Source organism: Protopterus annectens, chromosome 5.part0 (genome assembly GCF_019279795.1).
Source record: "Protopterus annectens isolate FY-2018-M chromosome 5.part0, PAN1.0, whole genome shotgun sequence".
Taxonomy (NCBI): Eukaryota; Metazoa; Chordata; order Ceratodontiformes; family Protopteridae; genus Protopterus; species Protopterus annectens.
The window spans coordinates 290,700,494-290,728,286 of record NC_056735.1 but is presented as its reverse complement, the minus strand read 5'-3'; the positions used below and the strand labels follow the sequence as shown (position 1 = coordinate 290,728,286).

At 46.0% G+C, this 27,793-nt stretch overlaps 1 protein-coding gene across 1 annotated transcript in view; it reads left to right on the top strand.

Moving 5' to 3' along the window:
• RPS6KA3 (ribosomal protein S6 kinase A3) overlaps positions 1-27,793 on the top strand; it is a 1,945,113-nt gene that overhangs the window by 1,078,965 nt on the left and 838,355 nt on the right. Inside the window, exon 13 of the mRNA XM_044072275.1 lies at positions 10,841-10,943. Within this exon, the coding sequence (XP_043928210.1) occupies positions 10,841-10,943 (103 nt within the window). The remainder of the gene's footprint in view (positions 1-10,840; positions 10,944-27,793) is intronic.

Here is a 27,793-nt window from a genome sequence, read left to right as displayed (position 1 = left end):
GTAGTCACTTTACACCTCAAAGAGGTGCATCTCCCTATGTGTGATCTCTCAGGTTCAGAACAGACTCCCTTCCCCATTTTACATTCCTGCATTATGAGCTGTCCGCTTTTCCCAAGATGTTCACAAAATGCATTGACCTGATACTGGTATATTTAACAGCCAAGGATATGAATCTCTCTCTATACCTGGACAGTTGTGTACTGTAGGCACAATCTGAGGAGAACCTGACAGAAATGCTCCAGTTTCCCTTGGCTTTCTGAAGAGATTGGGATTTTCTTTGAATCTTCCTGGACCCAGCTTAAAATCCAGTATGTCTGTTGTCTTTCTTGGAGCTGACCTGAATGTGGGCATTACCAGGGATTGTTTTACTACTCAAGACGGTGACCTTCCTACAAATGTTCCAGAGGACATTCCAGAGGAGAGCTGTGACAGCCCTGTAGTTTATGGCACCCATCGTCAAGGTCCTTGGGTCAAACTCCATGTGTTAAAAAAAATCACCTGACAGCTGGAAAAACAATGGCTGCAACATTTACACTCCCTAAGGAAGGGAGTTACTTGTCCTGCTATGCATTCATAAAGTATTTGTGTGGTGGGTCATCTAGGTCAGGGCATATGTGGAGATGCCACTTCAGTCCCTCCCACAAACACGTATTCAAAACCAGACTGCATATGTTTTAGATGGCTTGGGGGGGACATACAACTGCAACCTCAAGGTGCAAAAGGGAAGCAGTCTCATTGTCAGAGAATTTACTGGTTATCCTGGATCTTAGAGCATTTAGACAAATTTGGAAACCAAGAGTATTTCTGCTGGCCACAAACAAACCACAGTTGTGTGATGCATAAGGGGGCTACCAACTAACATCCAATCTGCAAACTAGCCATGCGAGTGTGAAAGATAGCCTTCCAACCATGAATGAGTGTCAGGTGATTGTATATATCCTCAGACTTCACCAGCTATGTCATTACTTTCAGCAGATTGCTAACCAGGAACTGAAAGCAGAATCTAGATATGCTTCTTAAGAAGGCAAATGGAAAAGTGTGTGTGTGTGTGTGGGGGGGGATACTGGGACATATTTGCTAATCTCAAGACATCTATCAGCTTCCAAAGTTCTACACATTTTTCTGTACAAGAGGACTGGGGTGTTGGGTATTCTCTCATTCCCATGGAACAAACTTATTTCTGTATGCCTAAACACCCAACTGCTTTACTGCCTAGAGGACTGCAGGAGGGCAAGGGTGGAGAGACACTGAATGATTCCACTGGCCCTGTTCTCACACCTGTAACACTATTTTTTCTCTCTTGGCACATCTGGGGAAAGTCTTTTTGATCTAGCAGTCAGGATTGTTGGTACACCCAAACTTCCAAGATCTGAGACTTAAGACATGGATGGTCTAATTCTAATTTCTCAAAAGCATCTTTTTCAATTTGTTGAACCAAAAAGTGACAGAACCCTAGCTCTGCAGGGCTTTTCTCTGGTACTTTCATATTTTTTTTCTCAGTGTTAACCACCGTCAAGCTTGCCTCCTATTACACATGGTCCATTCACTCCCCTTGCACTGGAATTTCCCCGTGTGTCAGAACAAGAACTGTCCGGAGGAAGTCTTCATTCAGGCAGTCATGAGGGTGTTTTATGCTCATGTTGGCATCCTGACATTTGAAGGGTACTTGAAATGGTCTAAAAGCCACCTTTGGGATTGCAGGACATACAATTGAGGCCCATGGCACATTCCCCATCTATGTGCATGCTGCTGCATACCTGTCGTAAAGAATACCACTAATTAGTGGCTAACTGAGCATAATGCTCACACACAGCCTGTGTATTTGCATAATCGTCTCACCTGCAGTGGTCTTGTACATAACATGGCTGACTATATCTTGCCCCACCTCAGGATGGGCATGCTCATTCTCCCTGATGGCTCTGTCTTTCCCAAGCTGCTAATCAATCCTGTATTGCCTAGGCCATAGTGAGAACTGTATCCCTCTACACCACCTGAGCTGGCATCTTTAACTTAAATTTGTCAGGTCTTTCTGCAGCAGGACTTCCATGTTCTTCATTTAAGGTTCCCATTTCAGCAGTATCAGCATGCCTTCCTCTTGATCTACTGCTGGTGAACTGCATGTTTCTAAAGGGGAGTCTGCATTGTCCACCTAGAAATGGCTATTTCACCTTATGGGATCTTAGTTTTGTACTTGAAAATTTGACTTTGATCTATTTGAACCAGCAACCTCTGATCATCTCAAGTTGCATGTATTAGAAGACATTAGTGGCTGTTAGCTCTGCCAGGAAGATTTCAGAATTGCAAGGCCTTACATGCAGAGATTCTTTGACATTGTTTCGCAAAGACAAGCAGAGCCTGAGAACCAAGCCAAGAAATTGTCTCAGCAATTTGTTAAAGTGCCTGTCCCCCCCTCCCAAGGGAAAAAAGAACAAAGGCAAGAGGATTTTTCACCTGTTCCATGTCCGGTGGCAAGTCTGGTATCACATATGCAGTCTTCAGGCAAGCAAAACAGTTATTCATGTCTTTTGTGCTGGGAAACAAAGCAGATCAGTGACCAAGCAAGCCGTTTCCAGTGTTTGGCTAAGTGTATTATATTCTGTTATGAAAGGTATGGAAAGACCCTTTCAGAACAAGTTAGAATCCATTGATCTGAAGTAGTTAACTTCATTTGATGAGCAACCTGTGGGTATCAGATCCGTCCTCGGATCCGAGCTGGCAGCTTTCCAAGCTAAAAGATTCGAGCTCTCAGCTCCTCCCCCTTACCCGTAATGCCCTGCCACCTCCCTCCAGTCCTCAGATCTCATTTTGCCGCGGTTTCTGATAGCTTCAAGCGATGAGCTCTTGGCGTTGGGTGAGAGTTTTAAAAAACCTTTTAAAACTATTTCTAAGATTTTGTGTGTTGAGTGAATGTAGTCGGCCCTTAGTTTTCTGTCTATATACTTTTTTCGTTTTTCTTCTGGTAAACTTACTGTTTAAATTTAATTTTTCCCTCCCCTTTACTGTGTGTGTGTGGTCGTGCGATGGCTGAAGGGCCTAAGGCCATTTTTTCAAAATGCACTGAGTGCGGCCATAAGCTGTCCCCAGCGGATGGCCACACTCAATGCGTTCTCTGCCTAGGGGTATCCCACTTGTCTTCTGGCTGCCAAGTGTGTGCGGCCTTCAACCCCCGGGCTGTGAGAGATAGGAGGAATAAGTTAATCCTGGCGGGGCTTTTGCCCGTGGATTCTTCTTCCTCCTCTCCCTCTAAGGCACCAGCCGTTGTGGCAGCGGCTGTCCTGCCTTCAGTTCCCCCTCCCCTGACTGGGACTCAACCTCCCTCTGTGTCTCAGGGAGAGGGGGACTCTTCTACTAGAAAGAAGAGGCACAAGGACAAAGAGTGGCATAAAAGCCATAAGAGGCAGGCAGAGTCTCATCCCTCTGCTCCGCCAGCTAAGGTAGTTAGCCCTCCAAGCAGGGTCTCTGGATCTCCACCCTCTCGGCTCTGTTCCCCCCGCTTTTCTCTGGAGCTGGAGGAGAAGTACCGGTCTCCCTCTTAGTCTTTGAGGCAGCCTTCCCGGCCCGCTTCGGCGACTTCTTCGAGGTCCACCAGAAGCATGTCTGACGCTGATTTGGACCGGATGATGCGTCAATTCTTGCAGGCCCAGATGCAGATGGGGGCGCTCCTGCCTCCCCCCTTTCTTTGCCCCAATTGCTCCTTCTCTGATTCGCTATCGGGTTTCGGAGTCTTTGGATCCGAGCCGTCTCGGACCAGGGGAGTCGTCGGCGCCGACAGTGGTGGCTACTTCGCCGACCGTACCCTCGAGCGTGTTGGATCCAAGCTCTCTGGGTCGAAAGCCGAGCTTCAGATCTGCAGGGGTGAGTGTGTCTTCGGCTCCATATCGGTCAGAGCACACTCCCTTTTCAGTTCCGATCACATCGGCTCCGACACCGGTCCTTGCGTCGGAGCTGAGGGGGCTGCTCTCGGAGTCAGGGGAGAGTGGTTCACCCTCGGCTTGTGATGTAGTGGAGAGGGTTCTGTCGATGAGTTCCAGGTCCTCGGTCCGGGCTATGGATCCACCCATCACTCCCGCGCATTTGGGCTGATCTTCCATCGTCCGGCCCTAAGGACAGCCTGCGTCGGCACTCCATTTGGTTCCCGAAGGGGAACAGGACCCTGTTGGTGAGCCCTCCTCAGACAGTCTCGCCGAGGAGGTGCCTCACAAACGAAAGTGCAAAAGGAGGCACTTGGACTCCCCTGAGTCCCTCATGGAGGACACGGACTTAGAGGAAGGGGAAGGTTCCCCAAGGTCACCCCCTGAAGACGTCTCCTTTGGAGACATTATGGAAATGCTACGTATCAGAGGAGGGTGGTCTGCCCAAAAACCTTCCCCCGATGAGTCTGTGTTTCTAGAGGCGTTTGATGCAGGCCCGTCTACCTCTTGGGTGTCTCCCCCGGCTGATCCCCTGGTAAACTTGATTACTACCAGGGCGTGGAAGGAGCCAGACACCATGGAGCCAACCCCTAGAAGGCCAGACAAAATACTCAGTCCCCCTCCTGACAGACAGGCATGGAATAATTGGTCCCCAGTAGATGCCATGGTGGTGGCGGCTGCCACTAAGAAGGAACTAGCACAGGAAAGTTCCTCGGTCCATCCTCCTGATAAGGAATCTGGGACGATCGACCTTATTGGGAAGCAGATGTTTGCTTCAGCTACCTTTTCCATAAGGGCGCTGATTTACCTGGCACACGTCATCAGGCTCCAGCGGGACTTGATAAAGGAATAAGCTGGAGCTCCCCCAGAGTCCATGGCAGCCGAGGACAAACTGACCTTCTCGGCTCGCATGGCCACTCTAAAGTCAATTTCTAACACTTCCATGCGGCTCCTCTCCCATGCCACGGAGGGAGCGGCTAGAGCTAGCGGAGCAGTAGTCGCCTTATGGCGCCACACCTGGCTTCGCTTTGCGACTTTGCAGAACCCTTCAAGGCATCCTTCGCGAACGCTCCCTTTGACGGTTCTACGCTATTCGGCAAAACAGACCGCAACACACTGCTCCAGAGCGAGAAAGACGGGAAGATGCTTTCTGCCGTCGGGATCTGCTTCTCTAATCCTCAAAGGTCCTTCTCAAGGAACCAGAGAGGACAGAAGAAGATGTGGTTCCGGAAGCTCCAGCAGTCCCGTCCCGCTCCGGTCCCTTCATTCTTCAAAGGCAGAGGGGGACAAGGTGGACGCCGGCCCAGAGGCAGGGGGGGGCCAAAGAATTTCGGGTCCAGAGAACCTTTCTCAGATCAACCCGCGCAGCAGCCCTGAGGGCTTGCCCAGCTGTCCTTCTCTGGAGGCAGTCGGGGGATGTTTTTGGGAGCACCTACAAAGTTGGGAGTCCATTACTACAGATCATTGGGTGCTCCGAATAATATCCAGAGGTTACACTATTCCCTTTCTGTATCTTCCCCCTCTAACGAAGCGCCTTCCCAATGTCCCACCCAATCAAAGGGAGGCGGCGGCTTCAGAAATTTCGAAGCTGCTAGAAAGATGGGCCATCCAGGACATCCACCCAGAGCAGTCCGGATTAGGCAATTACTCCAGGTTCTTTTTGGTGCCAAAAACGACGGGGGACTTAAGGCCAATTCTGAACCTGTCATCTCTAAACCTGTTCATTGCCATAGAGAAATTCTGGATGGTCACTCTGCAATCTATTCTCCCTCTCCTACAGGAGAACGACTGGATGTGCTCCATAGACCTCAAGGATGCGTACTACCACATTCTCATGGACTAACGGTCCAGGAGGTTTCTCCACTTTTGGATAGGAGCCAGTCACTTTCAGTTCAGGGTTCTCCCGTTCGGCCTCACCACAGCCCCCAGGGTGTTCACCAAGGTCATGGCAGTGGTAGCAGCCCACGTGAAACTTCAGGGAATTCAGGTCTTTCCGTACCTGGACGATTGGCTCCTCACCACCCCCACCATGCATCTGCTTTGCTCCACCAGGGATTACTCCCTAGCCATGGCCCAGCGTCTAGGCATTACTATAAATTTTCAGAAGTTGTCTCTTTATCCTGTGCAAGTTCTGGATTTTATAGGGGCCAGGATAAATACGCACCAAGCCAAAGCCTTTCTAACAGTGGACAGGTTGCGCAACTTGTCACTACACATAATGGCGCTCCTACAGTCTCCAGCCCCACCTGCAGAGTTGGTCCTGAGATCCCTGGGCTCCATGGCGGCAGCCATCAGCCTGTCACCTTTAGCAAGATTGCATATGACAGTTCTACAATGGACTCCTCAGGTTCACTGGTCTCTCCTACTCCACCCATTGGAGTCTCCAATTCCCCTGAGCAGGGTTTGCAGGAACTCCCTTCTTTGGTGGCTCCATTCCCGAGAGCTGCAGGAGGGGAGACCGTTTGTGATGCCTCAACCCCAAGCCACGTTGACCACAGACGCTTCTCGCCTCTGGTGGGGGGGGGCCATTCTATGGTCAGAACCGTCCAAGGCAAGTGGACTCCCTTAGAGACCGTTCTGCATATCAGTGTCCTGGAGATGAGGGCAGTGCTTCTTGCGTTGCAAGCACTTCAAGACCTCTTCCTCTGGAGACTATTGCAATTCAGACAGACAACATGGCAGTAGTCTGGTACATCAACAAACAGGGAGGAACCAGATCTTACCCTCTTTGTCGAGAGGCTATGACAATTTGGGAATGGGCGATTTCCACCAACCGCTTTCTTATAGCAACACACATTCCAGGTCGGTCCAACATTCTAGCGGACAAGCTGAGTCGCTCGATTCTCACACCTTACGAGTGGTCTCTAAACCCATCAGTAGCGAATCAGATCTTCCTCAGATGGGGGTCAAACTTGCTGCAATCTTTTTGCTTCTCCTTTAAACACAAAATGCAGCGAGTTTTTCGCTCTGATTCCCCCAACAGGGGAGAGCCCCAGAGACGCTCTGGTGCATGCTTGGCCCCCCGGTCTCTTTTATGCTTATTCTCCTCTTCCGCTAATGACAAAATTTCTGCAGAAAGCTCATCGGTTGGGGAGCAAGATAATCCTCATAGCCCCATTCTGGCCTTGCCAGATCTGGTTCCCTTACCTGCGGTCTCGGGCGACCTCAAGCTCACAGCTTGGTTGATCCAGTTCCACTAATCGCAAGGACTCCCGGTATCTCGTCTCCCACAAAATCTATTCTGGTAGCAGCGCATAAACCTTCTACCAGAAAGATCTACAGAAGTAAATGGAAGCGTTTTTCCATCTGGGCAAAAAATAGGGATTTAGATCCTTTTACTGCTTCCATCCCAACGGTTCTTGAATTCTTGTCCCATATCTTTTACCAAGGAGCTAGTGCTTCTACAGTCGAAGTCCAAATGGCAGCTATTTCCCATTTCCACATAGGGGATAACCTTGGCCCCTTAGCATCCGCTAAGATATGCAAAACTTTTTTCAAGGGCACCTTTCTGTTGAAACCTCCGGTCAAGAATGCGGTTCCACCCTGGGACTTAACCTTGGCTCTTCAGGCTTTGACTGGCCCACCCTTTGAACTGGCTGCTTTGGTTGAGTTGAAATTTTTATCTTGGAAAATGGCCTTCCTGATTGCAATTACTTCAGCCAGGAGAGTTTCTGAGCTTCAAGCCCTTTGCATGAAACCCCCGTATCTGTTCTTCCATAAGGACAGAGTGTCTCTCAGGACTAACCCTTCTTTCTTGCCTAAGGTGGCCTCCGAATCCAATATCAGCCAATCCATTAATTTGCCTGTGTTCTTCCCCAACTTTCATAACAAAGGAGAATACAGATTGCACTTATTGGATGTGCGCAGACAATTGCGTTTTTACTTGCACAGGATGGTTGCTGCTAGGAAATCAGATCAACTTTTTGTGTCTTTCGCAAAACCGTCTATTGGTAAGCCTATTACGAAAGTTACCTTGGCCAGATGGATATGTCAATGCATCGTGCACGCTTATTTAGCCTCCGGCCAGCCTGAACCCTTGGGGGTCCATGCCCATTCTACCAGGTCTATGGCTACTTCTGCATCATTCTGCTCGAGAGTTCCTCTAGACGACATCTGCTCAGCAGCTGCTTGGTCCTCTTCTCATACCTTCATTTCTCATTATAAGTTGGATCTGATATCCAGGAGTAGGGCATCATTTGGCTCCGCAGTGCTCCGGAATATCCTTCCTTGAGGTCCGCCGAAGGATTTGGGTAGCTGGGTACTCTGTACCACAGGTTGCTGATCAAATGAAGTTAACTACTTCAGATAAAGAAGTTATGTACTCACCATAACGTTCCATCTGAGTAGGTAACTTCATTTGTCTGCAACCGACCCCCCCCCCTCCTTCCCCCTAACCTGTTTTATGTTTTTTTCCATGGCGCAAGGTTTCACCTTGTCTTGCATTAGGTTAGTGTTCCTCTTTCGAGGGTCTTAAGTCTGTTTCTTGTTTTAGGCAAACTCGATCTGAGGACTGGAGGGAGGTGGCAGGGCATTATGGGTAAGGAGGAGGAGCTGAGAGCTCGGATCTTTTAGCTTGGAAAGCTGCCAGCTCGGATCTGAGGACGGATCCGATAACCACAGGTTGCAGACAAATGAAGTTACCTACTCAGATGGAACGTTATGGTGAGTACATTACTACTTTTTTTTAAGGACAGTTGCCACTTCAGTATTTTTTTTAAAGAATGTCTGTACTTAGAGCATTTATGAGTCTGTTTCTTGATCATCCATCCACATTTTTTCCAAAGATTGTAAGCTTGACGCTCAGTCCAGGAGCAGGGGGCAAGGTTTGGCATAGCTATCCTGCAGGCTCTTATCTGAACACCTCATCCCCATGAATTTAAGGGTGGGGACAGAAGGGCTTTTGGTCTGGTTTGAACACTATGTTTTCCCTCCTGGTGTAGATACTGCTTTGGTAATCATACCATGTATCTTGAGTGCTGCTACAGTAGTGATATGTAGGAAGAAAAGTATAGTTGAGTGCACTTCCATAGTAGCAGATGTCCAAGTAAGATTACTGTTGCAGTAGTAGTTCCCGCCAACCATCCCCCCTATATTTATTCTTTTTGATTTTTTTCTCTGATGGGTCTACAAGCTGAGGTGGTGGATAAAAAGCTGCTGTCATGTACTTTTCTCCGACTCAACTCTCTTTTCTCTCTGCATCAGAAGGGTGAGTTGCAGGGGAAACGTTCTTTCTCTTGCTACCTCAGCCTGAATTGTTAAGGAATTGCAGTGAGGGCTCTTCACACTAGGTGGTTATAACCCTTTTCAGCCTTTTTGTTTTCACTTACTGGGCTAAAAGGGACAAAATAAGAGAAGCCTTCCCTTTGCTGGACAGATTCTTAATGTCTTCATTGGTGAAAGAGAACTGAAGAAAGCATGGCCTGACTGACCTCGTTATTTGGGACACAAAACAGCCATCCCTGCAACATAGCCGGCCTTAGGCATAGGCCAACGAGGTGGCTGCCTAGGGCACCACTCTAGCAGGGGCACTTTTCCAGTAATCTTTATGGTGTAGCTAGACCAGGATGGGGGCACTGTGGAGACTTTTTGTCTAGGGCACCAGTTGACCAAAGGCCAATCCTGCCATGCATCAGGGAGAAGCCAATCAATGTTAGGACTTTTAAAGAGTTCTGGGAGTCAGATTAGCCAGGTAAGCATCCATTTGTGAATCATTTGCATATGATGTAAATACTACTGCAACACAGTTTGCTCAGACATCTACTCTCTTGGTAAGTGTTCTCGCATAGTTTTACTTTGCTTTGGGGCTGACTGCCTTTGGCTTGTAAGAATCATTGACTTAATAACTGGATATACCCTTTGACAATATTGATTTTATACAAATTGGTCCATCTTCAACAAGCTTCCAGTTGGACTTTTTCCTGATCATAAAACAAATGTTAGTGGACCTTTGTCACTTTGATTGTTGAATTATAAATATTGTCATAGTATCATTGAATATTAAAAATACTTTAATGCAGATTAGTTATGTAAAAGTATCTTTGTAGATATTAAGTCATGTACTTAAAGGTTCTTTACAAGTACTAGACTAGTTACCCTTGCAGGCAATTTAAGGCTAACCAGTTTCTCTTTTGTTGCTTGAATTAACCTGACCTCACCTATCCCATGATCAGTAATCCTGGGGTAAATTTTCTATTACCAATCCGAAGAGCCAAGTTGAGCTTGAATATGGATAGGGATGAGCTTTGTTTTGCTTGGATGGAAGTCTGTTCCAGAGCAATAATATCTTCTGTGAGGTATACCTGTCCCTCTGAACTGTTCTATTGATGTTGCAGAAGATGTTTTGATCCCTAAACTGAATATTTCCGATGGCTTTTGACTTGCTAATGTGCTGTAGGTCCATCTTTATTGGGTTGGATACCCTGTATGTCAGACACAGGTCACCTCTTAGCAAGTCTATAGGGTGCAGGGTATAATTTTAGGGCACTGAGTCGGCCCACACAAAGTGCAGTATTATTCTTGGTGTTTGCTAGAAACATTGTTTTGATTTAGATGATCTATATTTGTTTTGCTTTTTGTTACAAGTTGCTTAGTACCTGGGAAAGACTAATGTTTCTAGTGAAAAATTCACAATGAAAAGCTGTGACTCTCATTGCTTGAATACTTAGAACTCTGAGATGATGTCCTGGGATCATGTGTTTGGTTTCCAGCAAGATTCTAATAATCATATTTAGAGATGGATGAATGCTTTCCTGTGGTACTTCAGTGCCATGCTTTCACTGTCAGCAGTTCAATGGGAAACTAAGTAAACTGCAAAAGAAAAAGCATTTATAGTTAACTGCAATAATTTTTAAATAGATTTAGGGGAAATTGTTTCAGGTAATAACTGTCCGTTTTTTTTTTTTTTATTTGTTCTGTTTTCCATTTGGAAGAAATTATTCAGAAGAGAGCTTCATCCGCCCTTCAAACCTGCAACTGGGCGACCAGAAGACACATTTTATTTTGATCCAGAATTTACAGCAAAAACTCCAAAAGGTAAGTAAATATATCTTATTATAGAATCCTACGTTGGTGCAGTGTGCGTTCCCACAGCAGAAATGCATACATCGATGAATAACATGCCATAGTATATTGGAGCTAAAATAGGTGTCAGCTGATTTCTGCAATAAGGATCAGTGTGGTGAAAAAACATCCGATTAGAAAGGAACCCCAGTTCTTTTGGAAGTTTTAACAAAAACAAATTAGATGTACATACTTAAAATAATCAGAGAGAATATTATTTTTTCTTTTTCTTTGTATGCAAGTAATTCTTAAAATGAGAGATTATTGCAGTAATTGATAAAGTACAGAATCCCCATTTTCAGGGTTGGTATTACATATATCCTTAATTTTGTTTTTGGCTGTTTGCATGTGAGTTATAACCAGATATAACTGGCTTCTCTCCAACTAGAACTTTTTAGCTGTTATTAGTATTAAGGTCTCAGTTGGCCAGTGCTGCTGGATAGAAATAGAAAACTGTGTAAATGCAGTTAGCATTAGAATGACAGAGATGTATAAAGACAACAGCAAGACCCCTCATCAGCTGGTGGTGCAGCCAGTTATTATTTTAAATCTGGTGAACCATGTTCTCATGAGATTTTCATTCTTGCTACAAGGGCATATTGTCATTGTTGCTCCATTCTGCTATAGGGTTCAAGTCAAGTAAATAAAATCTCTGTAGACACTGATTTTACTTCAGATGTGTTGTCGCTGATTATTTGTTTATATAAAAAATCCCTTTCAGTTTAAATAAATGTATTCAAATCATGATCTCTCTTCAGCTGTTATTTGCAGTCATGTGATTATGTCCTCAGTTTGGAACTCTTGTGTGTTTTCTGTAGGTGTTCTTCGTGTTTCACTGTTGCAGTCATTGCATTTGGGTAATCTGCATACAGGTTGCCCTCAGTCGGCCTGAATTCCAAAGTCTTGGGTCCTGCGTCGGTTGCTGTCTCCTCTTCCATGATGTCAGGTCGTTAGGGGTATAAAACAAGCAGCTGACGCCATTTTCTTTTGTCTTTCTTGCCTGAAGCAGAAGCAGTTCGCAAGTGCCAGTCAGTTGACTCCTGAAATTTTCGAGTTCGAGTTTCAGAACCAAAGTCTTCGCTAAAGCTAAGTACCCCGTTGGGGAAACTTTTTCTTGCTCCATTCCGATGTCAGAAAAAGTTAATAATTGTATTACTTGTGGGAAGCAAATACCTCATAAGCATTTCCATTTATACTGTATTCCTTGCCTAGGCCCTGATCACAACGTGCCTGGCTGTCGGTTTTGTGTAGATTCAACCAACGCACTATTAAGCGTCAGTGTATTTTTGCCTCAAAATATTTTGGAAACAGATTTAACTACCCTGAAATGTCGTCAGTTAGCAATCCGACTACTGGAGTACACAAAAAATGCAGAGAAAAGGACAGAGACAGACCGTCGAGGTCCAAAACCGATGACAAAGCTTCTCCTAAGCCAGTCACCGGTTCGCCGGTACTCAGTGAGGCACTTTCATAGCCCCTGATACCCGCTACATTAGAGTCACAGGCCTCTACCGAGACCCATGTGGAGTCCGGCACGCCGCGAGATACTCAAAGTATTGTACCCACGGATGTCTCTCCCTCAGATGGGTCCGGAGACACTGAATAGGCACGGCTTCTGAGGGGTGTATTCATGCCTCAACATTTTTACATAAAACTGACGACAGCTGCAAAACCAAAGACAAAAGCAACTTTTAAGGCTAAAAAAACGACGCATGAGCCACGTGCACAGGCCGCTATGTCTAAATAACAGATGATCAAAATGGCTGAAGACCTAATTACCTTGATCAGGGGTTCCCAGCCCCATCCTGATAAGCGGCCTAGGCAAGACACTGACTATGAATCTTCAGATCAGGTTTCTATTTCTTCTGATTCCTCTTCTGATCAGGAATTATCTATTCCTCCCTATGAGGATTCTGATGCAGAAGAATCTATCCCATCTGCATCACCTCCTGAGGATTATTCATTTGGAGAAACCTTGCATACTTTGAGGGACCATTTTCACTGAGCCAAGATTTCTCAGAATCAAAAAAGAGACTCAGGGACTTCCTTCTTCTCCCTCAGCACAGGCCTTTAGCCATACCCCCTGTTTTAGACATTGTGGATGATATGTTTTCAGAGTCAAGCTTGACTCCTTACCTCAGGCTCCCAGCAAGCCTGACAGATATTACATGGTCCCTGACTCACACAAATTTTTATTTAGAAACCCTGCTGCTGTCCCTGAAACTATTTCACAGGGTCTAAAGGGAGTTAAGGCCTCAACAGCAAAAAATCCTACCCCCTCTGAAAGAGATTCAAGGGCACTGGATAGATGGAGAAAGAAAGTTTATACATCTGCAACCTTGGCAATTAGGGCCTTAAACTGCCCGTTTCATATGCTCAAGTATCAACAACATGTTATGGGATTGCTGAAACAGAAAATGATGTTGATTTCTGAATGTGCAGAAAATAAAGAATTACAGGAATTATTGCATGCAGCTGAACAAGTTGGAAAGCATACTTTGCAATGTGGTTCTGATTCCTTAGAGGCCTCCTGCAGGGCTGCAGTTACTGGATCTGTGATTAGGAGACATGCCTGGCTAAAAGAGCAGAATTTTCCTGATCATGTTAATGTTAAATTACTGGATGCACCTTTACAGCATGATACTCTGTTTGGTATTAAGGCAGAAGAGGTTTTAAATAAAATGGAAGACAAAGCTAAGTCTATGCAAACTGTAAAAGCTTTCTTACAAGTGCAGCCACCAGGATTCAGTAGACACTGGCCATCAAAAAATTGGTCCTTTCCTGTGTCCGACAGAGCTCAAAGGGGCAAATCCAGACCCCATAAAGGCTCTAGATATCAGGCACAAGATTCTTACAGGTCAAAGCAATGGGGTCCCTCTACCTCCAAATCTGGAGGAGTTAAAGCGCAACCCTACAGAAAACAGTCCCAATGACTTCCCTTTGCCATCACCAAGCACTTATTTGGCAGCACCCTTAGGGGGAAAATTTGCACTTTTTGCTCAAAATTGGCAGTTAATAACCCAGGACAAGTGGGTGCTAAACATAGTATCACAGGGATACAGATTCCATTTTCATACTCTGCTAGTGGCAAACGGTTGGCTGGATCTGCCAAAAAATCAATGGGCAGAGGCACAGAAACAGGTTACGTCCCTCATGGATATGGGGGCTATTCAGCCAGTACCAGAGCAGGAAAAAGGACAAGGTTTTTACACAAGACTGTTCTTGGTACCCAGAAAGGACAAGGCCGGGAGGCCAATACTGGATTTATCAATTTTGAACACATTCCTGGACATTCCAAAATTCAGAATGCTAACTTTGCAGCAGCTTCTGCCCATGCTGGGCAAGAATGCTTGGCTGGTGGCATTAGACCTAAAGGAGGCATACCTGCATATCCCAATAAGGGAATCATGCAGAAGATACCTCAGTTTCAAGGCTGGCTTAATGCATTATCAATTCTCTGCACTGCCCTTTGGCTTATCTACTGCGCCCAGGGTCTTTACAAAGTGCCTGGCACCAGTAATTGCATTTTGCAGACAAAGAAGTATACAAATATATCCTTACTTGGACGACTGAGAGCAAGGACATTCTTCTTCAGCACCTGGCATTTGTGAAAAGGCTTATAACATGCCTGGGGTACACAATAAATGAAAAGAAGTCAAAACTGCTACCCTCTCAAAAGATAACATTCCTTGGTGCAAGCTTGAATACAACTGCCCAAATGGCTTTCCTCACATAAAAACAAACAAAGGCAACTGACTGCTTACTTCAAACTGATGGCAACAAAAACCTAGTTATCTGCAAGACAAATTCTGCAGGCTTTGGGGTTCATGGCATCCTGCATCCTACTGATTCCATATGCAAGACTGCATATGAGGAAACTTCAATGGTACCTAAAAAGTTTATGGAGTCAACATTGTCACAGTCTGGAAACAATGATTCCTCTCATTCCCTGCCTACAACAGGAATTTATATGGTGGGCAATGGCATGTCACCAAAACATGGGACGGGCCTTTACTCTACCCCCTGCCAGCCAAACCTTAACAACAGACGCATCAGATAATGCATGGGGGGCCCACCTGGCGAGAAGATGCATTCAGGGCATATGGACCCCAAAACAAATGCATCTGCATATCAACCAAAAAGAGATGTTAGCTGTTCAAAATGCCCTGACAGCCTTCAAGGACTTACTTCATCCAGGACAACTACTGATGAAGACTGACAACACCATGGTTATGTGGTATATAAACAAGCAGGGGGGCATGCACTCATACCCCCTTTGCAGACAAGCCATGGCACTGTGGGACACAGCTTTGACTTACCAAGTACATCTTGAAGCTCAATTCCTGCCACGAAAACAAAATACTCTGGTAGACGATTTAAGCAGAAACCTTATGGATCCTCACGAGTGGAAACTAGATCCACAAGTCTTCAACATGATAACAAAGAAATGGGGGAGCCCAGATATAGATCTATTTGCCTCCCCTCAAAATTACCAATTGAAAAGATTCTGCACAAGGACTTATCACAGAAAGCATGGAAAGTGGACGCCCTATCCTTCAGTTGGAAAAACCTATCAGTTTACGCCTTTCTTCCTCTGCCTCTTCTTCCCAATGTCCTACTAAAAGTCAGACAAGAGAAACCAAAGATTATACTAATTGCACTAGACTGGCCCCGCCAATACTGTTACCCAATACTAAGGAACTTGTCTCGATACCCAGCTTGGACCTTACCTCAAAGACCTCAGTTACTGTCCCAGCAAAACAGTCAGATCCTGCACAATCAGCTCCAAACACTGAATCTGGCAGCATAGCTGATCATGTAATTATGCAAGCAGCACCTCTCAATAAAGCTGTGATGGATGTCATTTTGGAAGCCAGAAGGCCTAGTACTAGAAAATTTTATGCTGATAAATGGAAGAGATTCTGTGCTTGGAATCAAGCACAAGTAACTGATACAGCAAAACCAAATATTCCTCAGATATTACAATACTTGACTGAGATGCTTAAGAAAGGCCTATCTTTCTCATCAATAAAAATCCATGCCTCTGCCTTTTCGGCTCATTACAATACAGAGCCACCAATCTTTTCTCATCCTTTACTAAAGCAGTATCTTAGAGGAGCCAAAAATTTAAGGCCTCCCAGAAGATCACCAGTACCTGCATGGGACCTCAATTATGTGTTGGAAAAGCTCACCCTTCCTCCATTTGAACCAGCTGCTACTGCAGATCTAAAGTTCTTATCATGGAAAACAGCTCTGCTCCTAGCAATTACTTCAGCAAGAAGAGTCTCAGAGCTACAGGCCCTCATGGCTGTGGAGCCTTTCATCATATTTTACCCAGACAGGGTGTCCCTGAGGACCAATCCTTCATTTATGCCTAAGGTGGTTTCCAGTGTGGCTCTTAAAAACTATTCATTTGCCAACCTTTTATCCAAACCCGCAGAACAAAGAGGAGAGAATTCTGCATTCCTTGGACGTACACAGATAGCTAAGATTCTACTTGAGCAGGACTAAAGCTCTAAGAAAAACTGAGCAATTACTAGTGACATATGCTGCAGTTTCAGAAGGAAAGGCTATTTCAAAGCAGACTATTTCAAAGTGGATAAGCCACTGCATTCATTTTTGCTATTTACACCATGGCAAACCTCTCCCCAAGGGCATTAGGTCTCATTCCACCAGAGCTGCAGCTACTTCAGCAGCCTTTCTCAGAGGAGTACCAACCAAAGACATTCTAGAGGCTGCTACTTGGAGTTCTGTTCACACCTTTACAAAGCATTATTATTTGAGTCTCTACTCTAAGTCCAGGGCAGGCTTTGCCACTGCAGTTCTGCAGGGCCTTATAGCCGCCCCTAATGCTGTTTAGCTCCAGTCTCCCATCCATAGCTTTGGGATTCTACCCAAATGTAATGACTGTAACACTGAAACACGAAGAACATAGTACAGTTGTGTACACTTACCATAAATGTAGATGTTCGAGTGTATTCACTGTTGCAGTCCAGGTTACCCTCCCGCCATCCCCCTTTCATTCTGGAGTTTATCTTTCCTTCACTATCTTCTTCAACCTATGTGGTATATTTGCTTGTAGATGAAGGTAAAGTTTGTATTGTTGCATGTATTTATAGATTTTATATATATTTTTGCTACCTTTTTTGGGGCACCTGACATCTGGGGCAAGAAAAACTAAAGAAAATGGCGTTGGCTGCTTGTTTTATACCCCTGACGACCTAACGTCATGGAAGAGGAGACAACAACTGACGCAGGACCCAAGACTTTGGAATTCAGGCCGACTGAGGGCAACCTGCCAGCAGATTACCCAAATGTAATGATTGCAACAGTGAATACACTCGAACATCTACATTTATGGTACGTGTACACAACTGTACTTTTTCAGTAGTGCCGCAAACACTTTATACTGCACATGTTGTAATATCGCTTATCATACATACTAGGCAGCCATACTCAGTGCTTTTCTCACCATTGCTTTTCTACTACATGTACAGTTTGCATCTCGATCCTTATGTAGGTCACTGCAAAGTTTCAGCATTCAGTGCCTAAATCAAATAAAACTTGGCGATTGTTTATACAGTTTTCTTATGACAACCTAGGACCTGCATCAACACAGTTTATATTACTTTGGAAAGGTTCATTATATAGATGGTCCTCTGCATGATCTTGGGGTCACTGCCTAACAGACAGATAAGAGATTAGGAAGCCACACATTCTAACAAGCACCACAGGGGTAACCTCCCCCCATTTGTTTTAACATACTAGCATGTTTGTCTAAACTAGTAAGGGATTAATCTTATGTCTGTAACTTTCTGATGATCACAGAAGCGCTATTAACCCCCGCCTTGGGCACTGCTTTTTATGTTGTCAGCATCAGTCAATGTTCTTCATGTTGATAACTGCTGCAGTGGCCTTAGCTATATGACTTGTATCCCAGCAAGGATATAACAGCCTACCAGCTTCCCCAAAGCTTCAGTGCATTTTCCATGTGCCCAAATTGTCAAACAGCTCAGGCTGAGCTGACTAAAATCAGGTTTTGCCATGAAGACCTTCAGTGCTTTCCTTCCGATGAAGAGTACACTGAGGCTTGCAGGGATCAATGCCTTTTGCTTTCTTTAGCTAGGCATGTAAGTTCCTTTTGGGGGGGAAACTTCCACTCTGAAGTAGTTTACTTAATTCGGTCTTCAAACTGTGGGTAGTCAGATCAGAGACAGCCGCATCACTAGCATCTGATCCGAGCTCCAAGCTCCTCCCCTTACCCGTAATCCCTCTCTATCCTCTTCCGTCCATCAGATCTCGTTTGCCACTGAAATGCTACGCATTGTGGTCGCTGAGCTGCAGGCTTATCATTGGGTAAGTGACAGTTTTCTCTACAGGTGTTTAGTGTAGGATCCTCACCTTTCTTTTTCAACCTCCCCTACCTCGCCCTTTAGGCATCGGTTGTTTAGAAGGAAAAAAAAAGTTTTAGTGTGGTAGCTCCCTCTTCACCCCCCCCCCACTACCCCTTCTTGTTGATGAGTGTGTGATTGTTGTGTGTGTGTGGGCCTTACTTCCCAAGCATGGCTGAAACCCCCAAGCCTGTTTTTCAGACGTGCAAGGAGTATGGCCAAAAGTTCTCCCCAGCTGATGGCCACACTCTGTGCGTAGTGTGTTTAGGCATGGCCTGCTCTGTTTGCACGGGGCTTTAATCCTAGGGCCCTCAAGAACAGAAGGGCTAAGCTGATTATAAAAGGGCTTCTTCCCTCATCGGGGACGGCCATCCCCATTACTTCTAGCACAGCCACATTGGTGGACGCTACTCCTTCGTCCCCTTCCCAGGCTTCGGGACCTCAACCTCCCATCATGAGGCTTGTGGACTGGGAGAAATCTAGAAAGGACAGACCAAAGACGCAATCCCTGGACCGCTTGGCTCCAGCAGGTCCTCCTCCCAAGAAAAAGACCTTTTCTAGGCCTAGGACTCCCTTGCTCCATTATCCCAGATTCTCCCTGGAGCTGGAGGTGTCCAGACCTTCGTCTAGAGCCTCTCCTCACTAGCACTCCAGGCTGGCATCAGTGGCTTCTTCTTCATGTTCCACACACAGTTTGAGCAAGGTGGAGATGGACAGAATGATGCAGAACTTCATCCGCACCTAGATCCAGTTGGGAGTCTTGCCCCCTCCCCTTCGGCTCACAAACATTTTTCACCCCCATAACTCCTTTTCCGATCCAACCTTCAGTTTTGGAGTCTTTGGATCTGAGAAGTCCCGGGGTCAGGGGAGTTGACGCCAATGGTACTTTTGTACCTCGACGCCGGCCATTGCCTTGAGTGTGTCGGAACCGACTTGTTTGGATCTGAGCTCTTGGAGCCGTAGCTTCAACATTGGATCTGAGGGGGTTCTGCTGGCTCCGAGTTTGTCTGACCACAGTCTCCTCATTGACATCTCTGCTCTTGTGAGCTCGGCTCCGACTCCTCCATTGGATCCAAGGAGAGTGGCTCCCTTGCTTGTTTTCCAGGATGCCCGCTGTCCTTTGGCATTCATGGTGGCGAGGGTCCTCTTGAGTAGGTCGAGACCTCTGACCATTTCCTCTTCAGATTCTGCCCCAACTCCCTCGGTTCTGGGTACGGCTCCAACTCTTCTGTCATCTCAGGACAGCCGATGCTTGTTTTGCCTCAGGAGGCTCCCACTCGGGAACAGCAGGAAGTTTGCAGGTCCTCCCCAGAGAGTCCTACTGAGTAAAGTTCCTCACAGATGACACTGACTTGGAGGAAGGAAAGGTTCCACCAGATTAACCCCCCCCCCCCCGAGGATGTCTCCTTCAGAGACATCATGGAACTCCTGCGACAAAGAGGAGGGTGGTCTGCCCAAAAAACACCCCCAAATGAGTCAGTGTTCCTAGAGGCATTCGGCATGGGCCATTCTACCTCCTGGGTGTCCCCTCCTGCAGATCCACTTGTGGACCTGATTACCAGCAGGGCATGGAAGGAACCGGACACCGTGGGAACCCATCCCAAGAAGGCCAGACTACTTAGCCGCCCACCGGACAGGACTAGCTAGAGTAAGGGGTCCCCAGTAGATATGGTGGTGGCAGCTGCCACCAAGAAAGAGCTCGCACAGGAGAGCTCTATGGTCCATCCTTCTGACCAAGAGTCGAGGACTATGGATCGTTTGGGGAAGCTTAGTATGTGCTTCAGCAACCTTTTGCATAAGGGCACCGAATTGTATGGCGCACATCATCTGATTACAGCGAGACATAATCAAGGAAGTCGGTGAGTCGCCCCAAAGGCCGTGGCGGAGGGCAAGAAAACGTTTGCTGCATGCATGGCCACTCTGAAAGCATTTGCAAATACTTCTATGTGCCACAGAGGGAGCCACTAGGGCTGCCAGGTCCAGTGTAGCTATGAGGCGGCATGCCTGGTTTCGGCTATGCCAGTTTTCGGAACCCTTCAGAGTGTCCGTTGCCAATGCCCCCTACAATGGTTCTTCCCTGTTTGGAAGTCTGTGCATGAGACCCTGGTCCAGAGTGTGAAGGATGAGAAAACACTGTCTGCCATTGGGATCCACTTCTCCACTCCTCAAAGATCCTTTTCGAGGAAGCAGCAAGGGACAAAGAAGATGTGGTTCCAGAAATCTTAGTTCTCTCGGGACACTCAGGACTTATCTTCCCCCAGAGGCAGAGGGAGATATGATAGACATTGGCCCAGAGGCAGAGGGGGTACGAAGAACGTCGGGCCTCGAGAACCATTCTCGGACAGACCCTGCACCGCAGCGCTGCAGGGCTACCCGACTGCTCTTCTCTGGAGGCAGTTGGGGGCCATTTTTCATTACACCCAATGGAGTGGGAGTTCATAACAACAGACCGTTGGGTGTTGCAAATCATATCCAGAGGCTATACCATTCCATTTTTGGATCCACCTCCCAGCCGTTTCACCCGTGCAAAGGGAGGTAGCAGTACGAGAAATAATAAAGCTGCTAAGAAAGGGAGTCATCCAGCCCATCTCCCCAGACCAATCTGGATAAGTCATCCATTCCAGGTTCTTTTTGCTGCCAAAGAAAACGGGGGACCTAAGACCAATTTTGGATGTTTCCACCTTTAACCTGTCTGTAGCCAAGGAGAAATTCTGGATGGTCATCCTTCAGTCTTATTCTGCCCTGTCTACATGCAGATGATTGGATGTGCTCGATCAACCTCAAGGACGCTTACTGTCAGATCAGAATGAATAGGCGCTCCCACAGGTTTCTTCGCTTTCGGCTGTGGGCCAATCACTGTCATTTCAGGGCCCTACGCTTTAGTCTCACCACACCCCCCAGGGTGTTCACCAAAGTAATGGTGGTGGTAGTGGCTCACCTAAGACTTCAGGGGATTCAGATCTTCTACCTGGATGATTGGCTCCTTGCTGCCCCTACCAAGCGTCTACTTTGCCGAGCCAGGGACTACTTCCTTGTATTAGCAAACAGTCTGGGCATTACCATCAACCTCAGCAAATTGTCACTGACTCCAATTCAGTGTAGACTTTATCGGAGCTCGGCTGGATACAGTTCAAATGATAGTTTACCTCACGCTTTGGAGGGTCCACAATCTAAGACTTCATGTATCTTACATCCTACAGACTTTCCTTCCATCAGCAGAGTCAGCGCTGCGAGCTCTGGGTTCCATGGCAGCCACAATCAATCTTGTACCTCCTGCACGGCTTCACATGCGAGTTCTTCAGTGGACGTTAGCGGTTCAATGGTCTTTTCTGGACCTACCTCTGTCCCACCCGATTCATATTTCTCAAGTGTGCAGAGACTCTTCTGTGGTGGATTCTCTCCCCAGATCTTGTAAAGGGACATCCATGTCTCCTAGCCTTTCCCACCACTACAGTGACCATGGATGCTTCCCAGCTGGGGTGGGGGGGTGGGGGTCATTGCTCAGGAAGAATGGTCCAAGGCACGTGGTCCCTCTCCGAGACCAATTTGCTTGCATATCAATGTCCTGGAGATGAGGGCAGTTCTTCTAGCTTTGCAAGCCCTTCATGCCCATCTTCCTCTGGGGAAGATTGCTATTCAGTCAGACAACATGCCCGTAGTCTTGTATATAAACAAGCAGGGTGGAACCAGATCTTACCCCCTTCGTCGCAAAGCCATGAGAGTGTGGGAATGGGTGATTTCCACCAGCCACTTTCTAGTGGCAGCGCACATTCCAGGAAGGTTCAACATTCTGGCGTCAGGCTCAGCAGGACTATTCTGATGCCTTATGATGAGTGGTCTCTTAATCTTTCAGCAGGGGAACAGATCTTCCACAAGTGGGGTCAGCCTTGCTGTGATCTCTTCGCATCTCTTTCCAACACAAAATGTGGTGAGTTCTTGGCTCTGAACCCCCCTCAGAGGGAAGCCCCTTGAGATGCAGTTGTTCATGTTTGGCCTTACGGTCTTCTTTTTGCTTACCCCCCCCCCCCCCATTACCTCTCATCCTGAAGTTTCTTCAGAAAGCTCACAGGTTGGGGAGCTCAGTAATTCCCTGTCTTTGGTCTCACTTGGTAGTTCCACCATGGATCTTGGATCCGGTTCTGGATCTCATTTCTCATCCCTTGGGGACTCCTCACCCAGACCTGGACAGTATAAAACTCACCACGTGGCTGCTCCAGTTCCAGTAATGATTAGGACTCCCAGTTTATTATCTCCAGTTAAGACTACACTGGTGGCAGCTCACAAATCTTCCACCAGGAAAATATATCGTAGCAAGTGGAAATGTTTTTCTTCATCAGACTCTCAATGGGAGTTGGATCCCTTTACGGCTCCGGTCCTGGCTGTTCTAGAATTTCTAGCTGATATCTTTCATCAAGGTTCTAGCTCTTCCACTCTTAAAGTCCAACTGGCTGCCATCTCTAATTTCCATGTGGAGGAAATATAGCTTCTCTAGCTTCCTCTAGGCTTTGTAAAGCCTTCCTTAAAGGTACCTTTCTTGTACGGCCCCCGGTGAAAGATCCTACACCTCCCTTGGGGCCTTACCTGTGTACTTCAGGCTCTAGTCTCCCCTCCTTTTGAGCCCACAGCATCAGTAGAGTTACAGTTTCTTTCTTGGAAGACTGCTCTCTTAGTGGCTATCACTTTGGCAAGGAGGGTGTCAGAACTTCAAGCATTGTCCATTAAAGTCCCATACATGTTTTTCATAAAGAGAGGGTTTCCCTGTGCACTAATCCTTCCTTTCTCCCTAATGTGGCCTCAGAAGCAAATATCAATCAAACTATCAATTTGCCTGTCTTCTTTCCAAACTTCCAAAATAGGGGTAAATAAATACAAGGTACATTTATTGGGTATGCACAGGCAACTGAGGTTTTATTTACACAGAACAAAACCTTTTCCTAAATCTGACCAGTTGTTTGTCGCCTACTCCAAACCCTTTCTAGGCAAACCAATTTCCAAAGTTACCATCGCTCGCTGGATTTCACAATGTATCATTTGAGCATATTCTGATAGAAGTATCTCCCCTCTGGGTCCGGGGAAAGCCCTTCAACTAGATCTATGGCAACATCAGCGGCCTTTTGGTCTAGGGTATCGCTGGATGATATTTGCGTTGCAGTTACGTGGTCCTCATCTCACACCTTCATATCTCATTACAAATTGGACATTGTATCCAGGAGTAGGACATCCTTTGGCTCTGTGGTGCTCTGGAATATCCTTTCATGAGGACCACCCAATGTTGGTAGCTGGGGATTCTGTCCCACAGGCTGAAGACCAAATGAAGTAAACTACTTCAGATAAAGAAGTTAAGTACTCACCATAAAGTTCCATCTGAATAATTGCACTTCATTTGACTTCAGCCATCCCCTCCTCCTTCCCCCTGACCTTATCATTATTGTCCTATCCTGGTATGTAGGAGAGGGCAGTATTGTGGCTCTCCTCATGCTTGGCCATTGGTTCTGTGAAGGCCCTTTAGTGAAAAGGTCTAATTGGGTCAGGCTTATGTTTTCTTATACAGCAAACTCCATCTGAGGGAAGGAAGAAGATAGAGGGGCATTGTGGGTAAAGGGAGGAGCTTGGAGCTCGGATCAGATGCTAGTGATGCGGCCGTCTCGGATCCAAATACCCACAGGTTGAAGACAAATGAAGTACAACTACTCAGATGCAACGTTGTGGTGAGTACATAACTTCTTTTTTTTCTTATTTTTTAATGGCTAGGGGCAATTACCACAAGGTTTGTCACAGAATGGATCTACTCACACAAGAACAGGGGTGTGTTGATGCAGTCTGACATCAGTCATCTTCAGTTGACTGCCTGGATGATAAGGTTGTAATTCCTTTGAGGCACCTGATATCTGAGGATATCCAGCAGGTACTAATGGAGACAAGAAAGCCTGCAACTAGAAAATCATATATTAGCAAACAGAAAAGGTTTTCTAGTTGACGCCAGCAACATAACCATCACCTTTCAGGACTAGTTGTTCTCTGGTTTTACAGTATTTGTCTAAATTACTTTCCCATGGCCCTTCTTATTCCTCTATCAAGGTTCATTTATCCGCCATTTCTGCATTTCTGCCCATGTGTCATTCAAAGCAATCTTACGTCAAAATGTTCTTGAAAGGGTTTTTGCTTTAGAGGACTATAAGTAAAACAGTGGCCACTCCTTGGGATCTTAATTTTGTGTTAGAGAAACTTAACTTGTGCCCATTTGAACCAGCTAATTTGGCTAACCAAGGTTCTTAACATGGAAGACAGTTTTACTGATTGCTCAGACCTCAGAAATAGGGTGTCTGCATTGTAGGCTCATGGTGAGTCAGCCCTACCTCGTTTTCTACAAGGACAGGATTTATTTGAAAACTAATCCTCCTTTTATGCCTAAAGTGGTATCTGTTTACTTTAAGCCAAATTATGCACGTCACTGTTTTTTTTCTGAACCTAAAAGTGAATGAGAAACGATACTCAGTACCTTGGATGTTCACAGACAACTCAGCAGATCTAAGTCTTTCAGATCTTTGGATCAATTGTTCATCTCTTGTGAAGGTAAGAAGAAGGAACAACCTGTGTCTAAACAGACTGTTTCCAAATGGTTGTCTAAGGCAATTACCTTTTGATCTGATGTCTGTTTTCCTTTGTTCAAACCTGTCATTTGTCACATCCAATGGGATCTGACTTCAGCATCAATCTTGATGCTATCAGATCCAGAGCTCTGACTCCTTTCATACCCATAATTCTGTAGGTCACTACTCAGATCACGTTTGTTGTTTGAACAGTACAGATGTGGAGAGAGTTCTCCATTTTCAGTAGGTTAAAATATTTTACATCTAACTGCATCTCCTTTCCTACCATGAGCGTCTTTTTTCTCTCACTAGCTTTCCCTTTTAGTTTGTCTATTTATATTTACATTATTTTACTTCTTCATAACAAACTTTTAAGGCCTTTCCCATAGTAAAGATCTTGTACTTTCGTCCTCTACCTACTTGTTTAAAAAAAAAAAAAAAATGTCTTTCGACCTGCTTTACCATGTCAGAATCAACAGGTTTTAAAAAATGTTTCATGTGTGGTTGCAGGTTGCCCCCCCCCAAGACCCACACTCTGTGTGTTTATTGTCTTGGTGCTGCACACCTTGACATTGATTGTCATTCCTGTGCATCTTTTAGTGCCAGGTCCCTCTAGACTGGGATGGGACAAGCTAGTTCTTAAGGGGCTTCTCCAGCACAGATAGTGGTTTACCCCATCACCATCTTCCAAACATGATAAACAGAAATCCAGAGCTCCAGAAAAGAATAAAGACAAAGATAAAAGATAAAATGAGAAAGAAAATGAAAGGATCAAATTCCAGTGCCATCTCCTGGAAAGGTACCGAGTGCAGGCTAAGTCACCCCTCCCTTGCAGGAATCTGCTCCAACTCTACATTTGGGCTCGGGATTGTTGGAGCCATCTGGAACTGGAGTACCTTTGTCGGAGCTGGAGTTGCTTACATCTTCGACCATCCCACTCTCTCTCACCACCCTGATGCCTTCGGATCGAGACAAAATTTGGAGTTGAAGTTTTGGGGTCAATTTCCAGTGGGGAGGTTGAGTCAACACCAAAGTTTTCAGAGCTGTGGACCTGGACAGCTCAGATTTGAGATCACTTTCAGGGCCGGGACTTTTCAGTGCAGAAACTTCCATCCCTCCCTCAAAACAGAGGGAGTCTTCTGTACCGGTGGCAGCATTGGCTTACGAGGTTTTCAAAAGTGTTTTGCCAACTCCCAAAGCGAAGGTAGCTTCAACCAGCCCAGTTCCACCCAGACATCTGCATCCTGAATCTTCTCTTCTACTTCTAGTCGACAGGCACAGTCTGTAACAATTGCCTCTGAGGAAGTTGGCTTTAACTCCTTCTGTCACACTGATCTGTGCATCAGCAACTTTTGCCCTCAAATCGCTGAACTACCTTTTCGCATTTGACAAGATTCCAAAAAGACTTTACTAAACAGATCTTCAAGTCTCTCTCGGGGGGTGTTGCCAGCAGATGTTCAGAAGACAGTGGACTCCCAGTTTTCCACCTTTCAGTCTTCTGTTGTGGCCATGTCTGCTTTCAAATGCAGCTGATACAGCCAGAGCAGCACCACCCTTAGATGCAGCTATGTAACTTTGTAGAATGCCCCAAGAACCCGCGGTGGTACAGCGGTAGCGTTGTTACCTCACAGCAAGAGGTTCTCCTGTTCGATTCTCTGTTAGAGTGCCTTCTGTGTGGAGTCTGCGTGTCCTCCCCACAGTCGAGTGGCCTCCAAAAGACATGTGTGAATGTGGGTGCCTTCTCTGAAGGTTGGGCATCAGGCTGGCAACTCAGCACCATAAAAATCTACTGCCAGTCATTAGCGGACTGGAGTTCCGCTGTGGCGACCCCTAAATGGGAAAAGCTGAAAAGACAAACATGATGGTTCAACCTTGTTTGGACCTAAAGTCAAGGGCACACTCGCTAGGGGTCAACAAGATTGCAAGACTGTCTTTGCAATGGCAGTACGCATCTCCACCCCCCCAAAGAACATTCTCTAGAAGCCTGAGATTGGGGAAGAAGCTGTGGATGTCATTCCAAATCACTTTTGCAGTATTCCTTACTGAGGGGATCTCTTGGCAAGGTAGACCATAAAGGTGATGTACGGATGACACACTCAGATGATCTTTTCCACCAGTCTGAGTGTGATCATTGAACATTAGTTTGAACACCTTTTTTCTTTACTGATTACCATGCCAGTTTTCAGATGAGTGTCCCACTGGGGTTTCTCCTTATCATTAATTTTTATTTAGTGTTGGTTGGTTTTATGTCATCCAGAAAGGGAAAATGTCAGTGTAGGAGGCAGATTCCTCATAAAGATCCCTACGACCAGTGCCTCTTTTGTTTGGTAGCTTCTCATGACCATATGCGATGTTCTGTCTGCCAAGCTTTTGTCCCGAAGACCCTGTATAGTCATCCTCCTTATCCAGTTATCTTGAAAACCAATGTCTTAAGCTGTTGGCTCAAGGTGGTATGGCAGAATCCTTCCATCCTGAAGGTCAGCCATCTGCCAAGAAAAAGGCCAAAAAACGTAGGTCTGAAATGGCCACTGCCCAGCCTCTCCCAGACATATCTCTTGTCTCTTGAGGCTAATGAAAGCTCAAGAGATCATCCAGTGGTTGCTTTGAATTCCTGCACAAGAACCCTGTTTGAGTCCAGCATGGATCCATCTTCTTACACATCCTTGGAGGCTTTACAGAAGTCTGCTCCAGATGTTGAGGGGGATCCTTGGCTGATTATATCCAAGGGACTGAGGGGGATTATGCAGACTTTAGTGAGTGAGGAGATCCCTACTATACTTAGTGTCACCAAGGGTCTGACCTTCCTAGGGTGTTTTGTGCAGACATCCTACAGAAAAAGAAA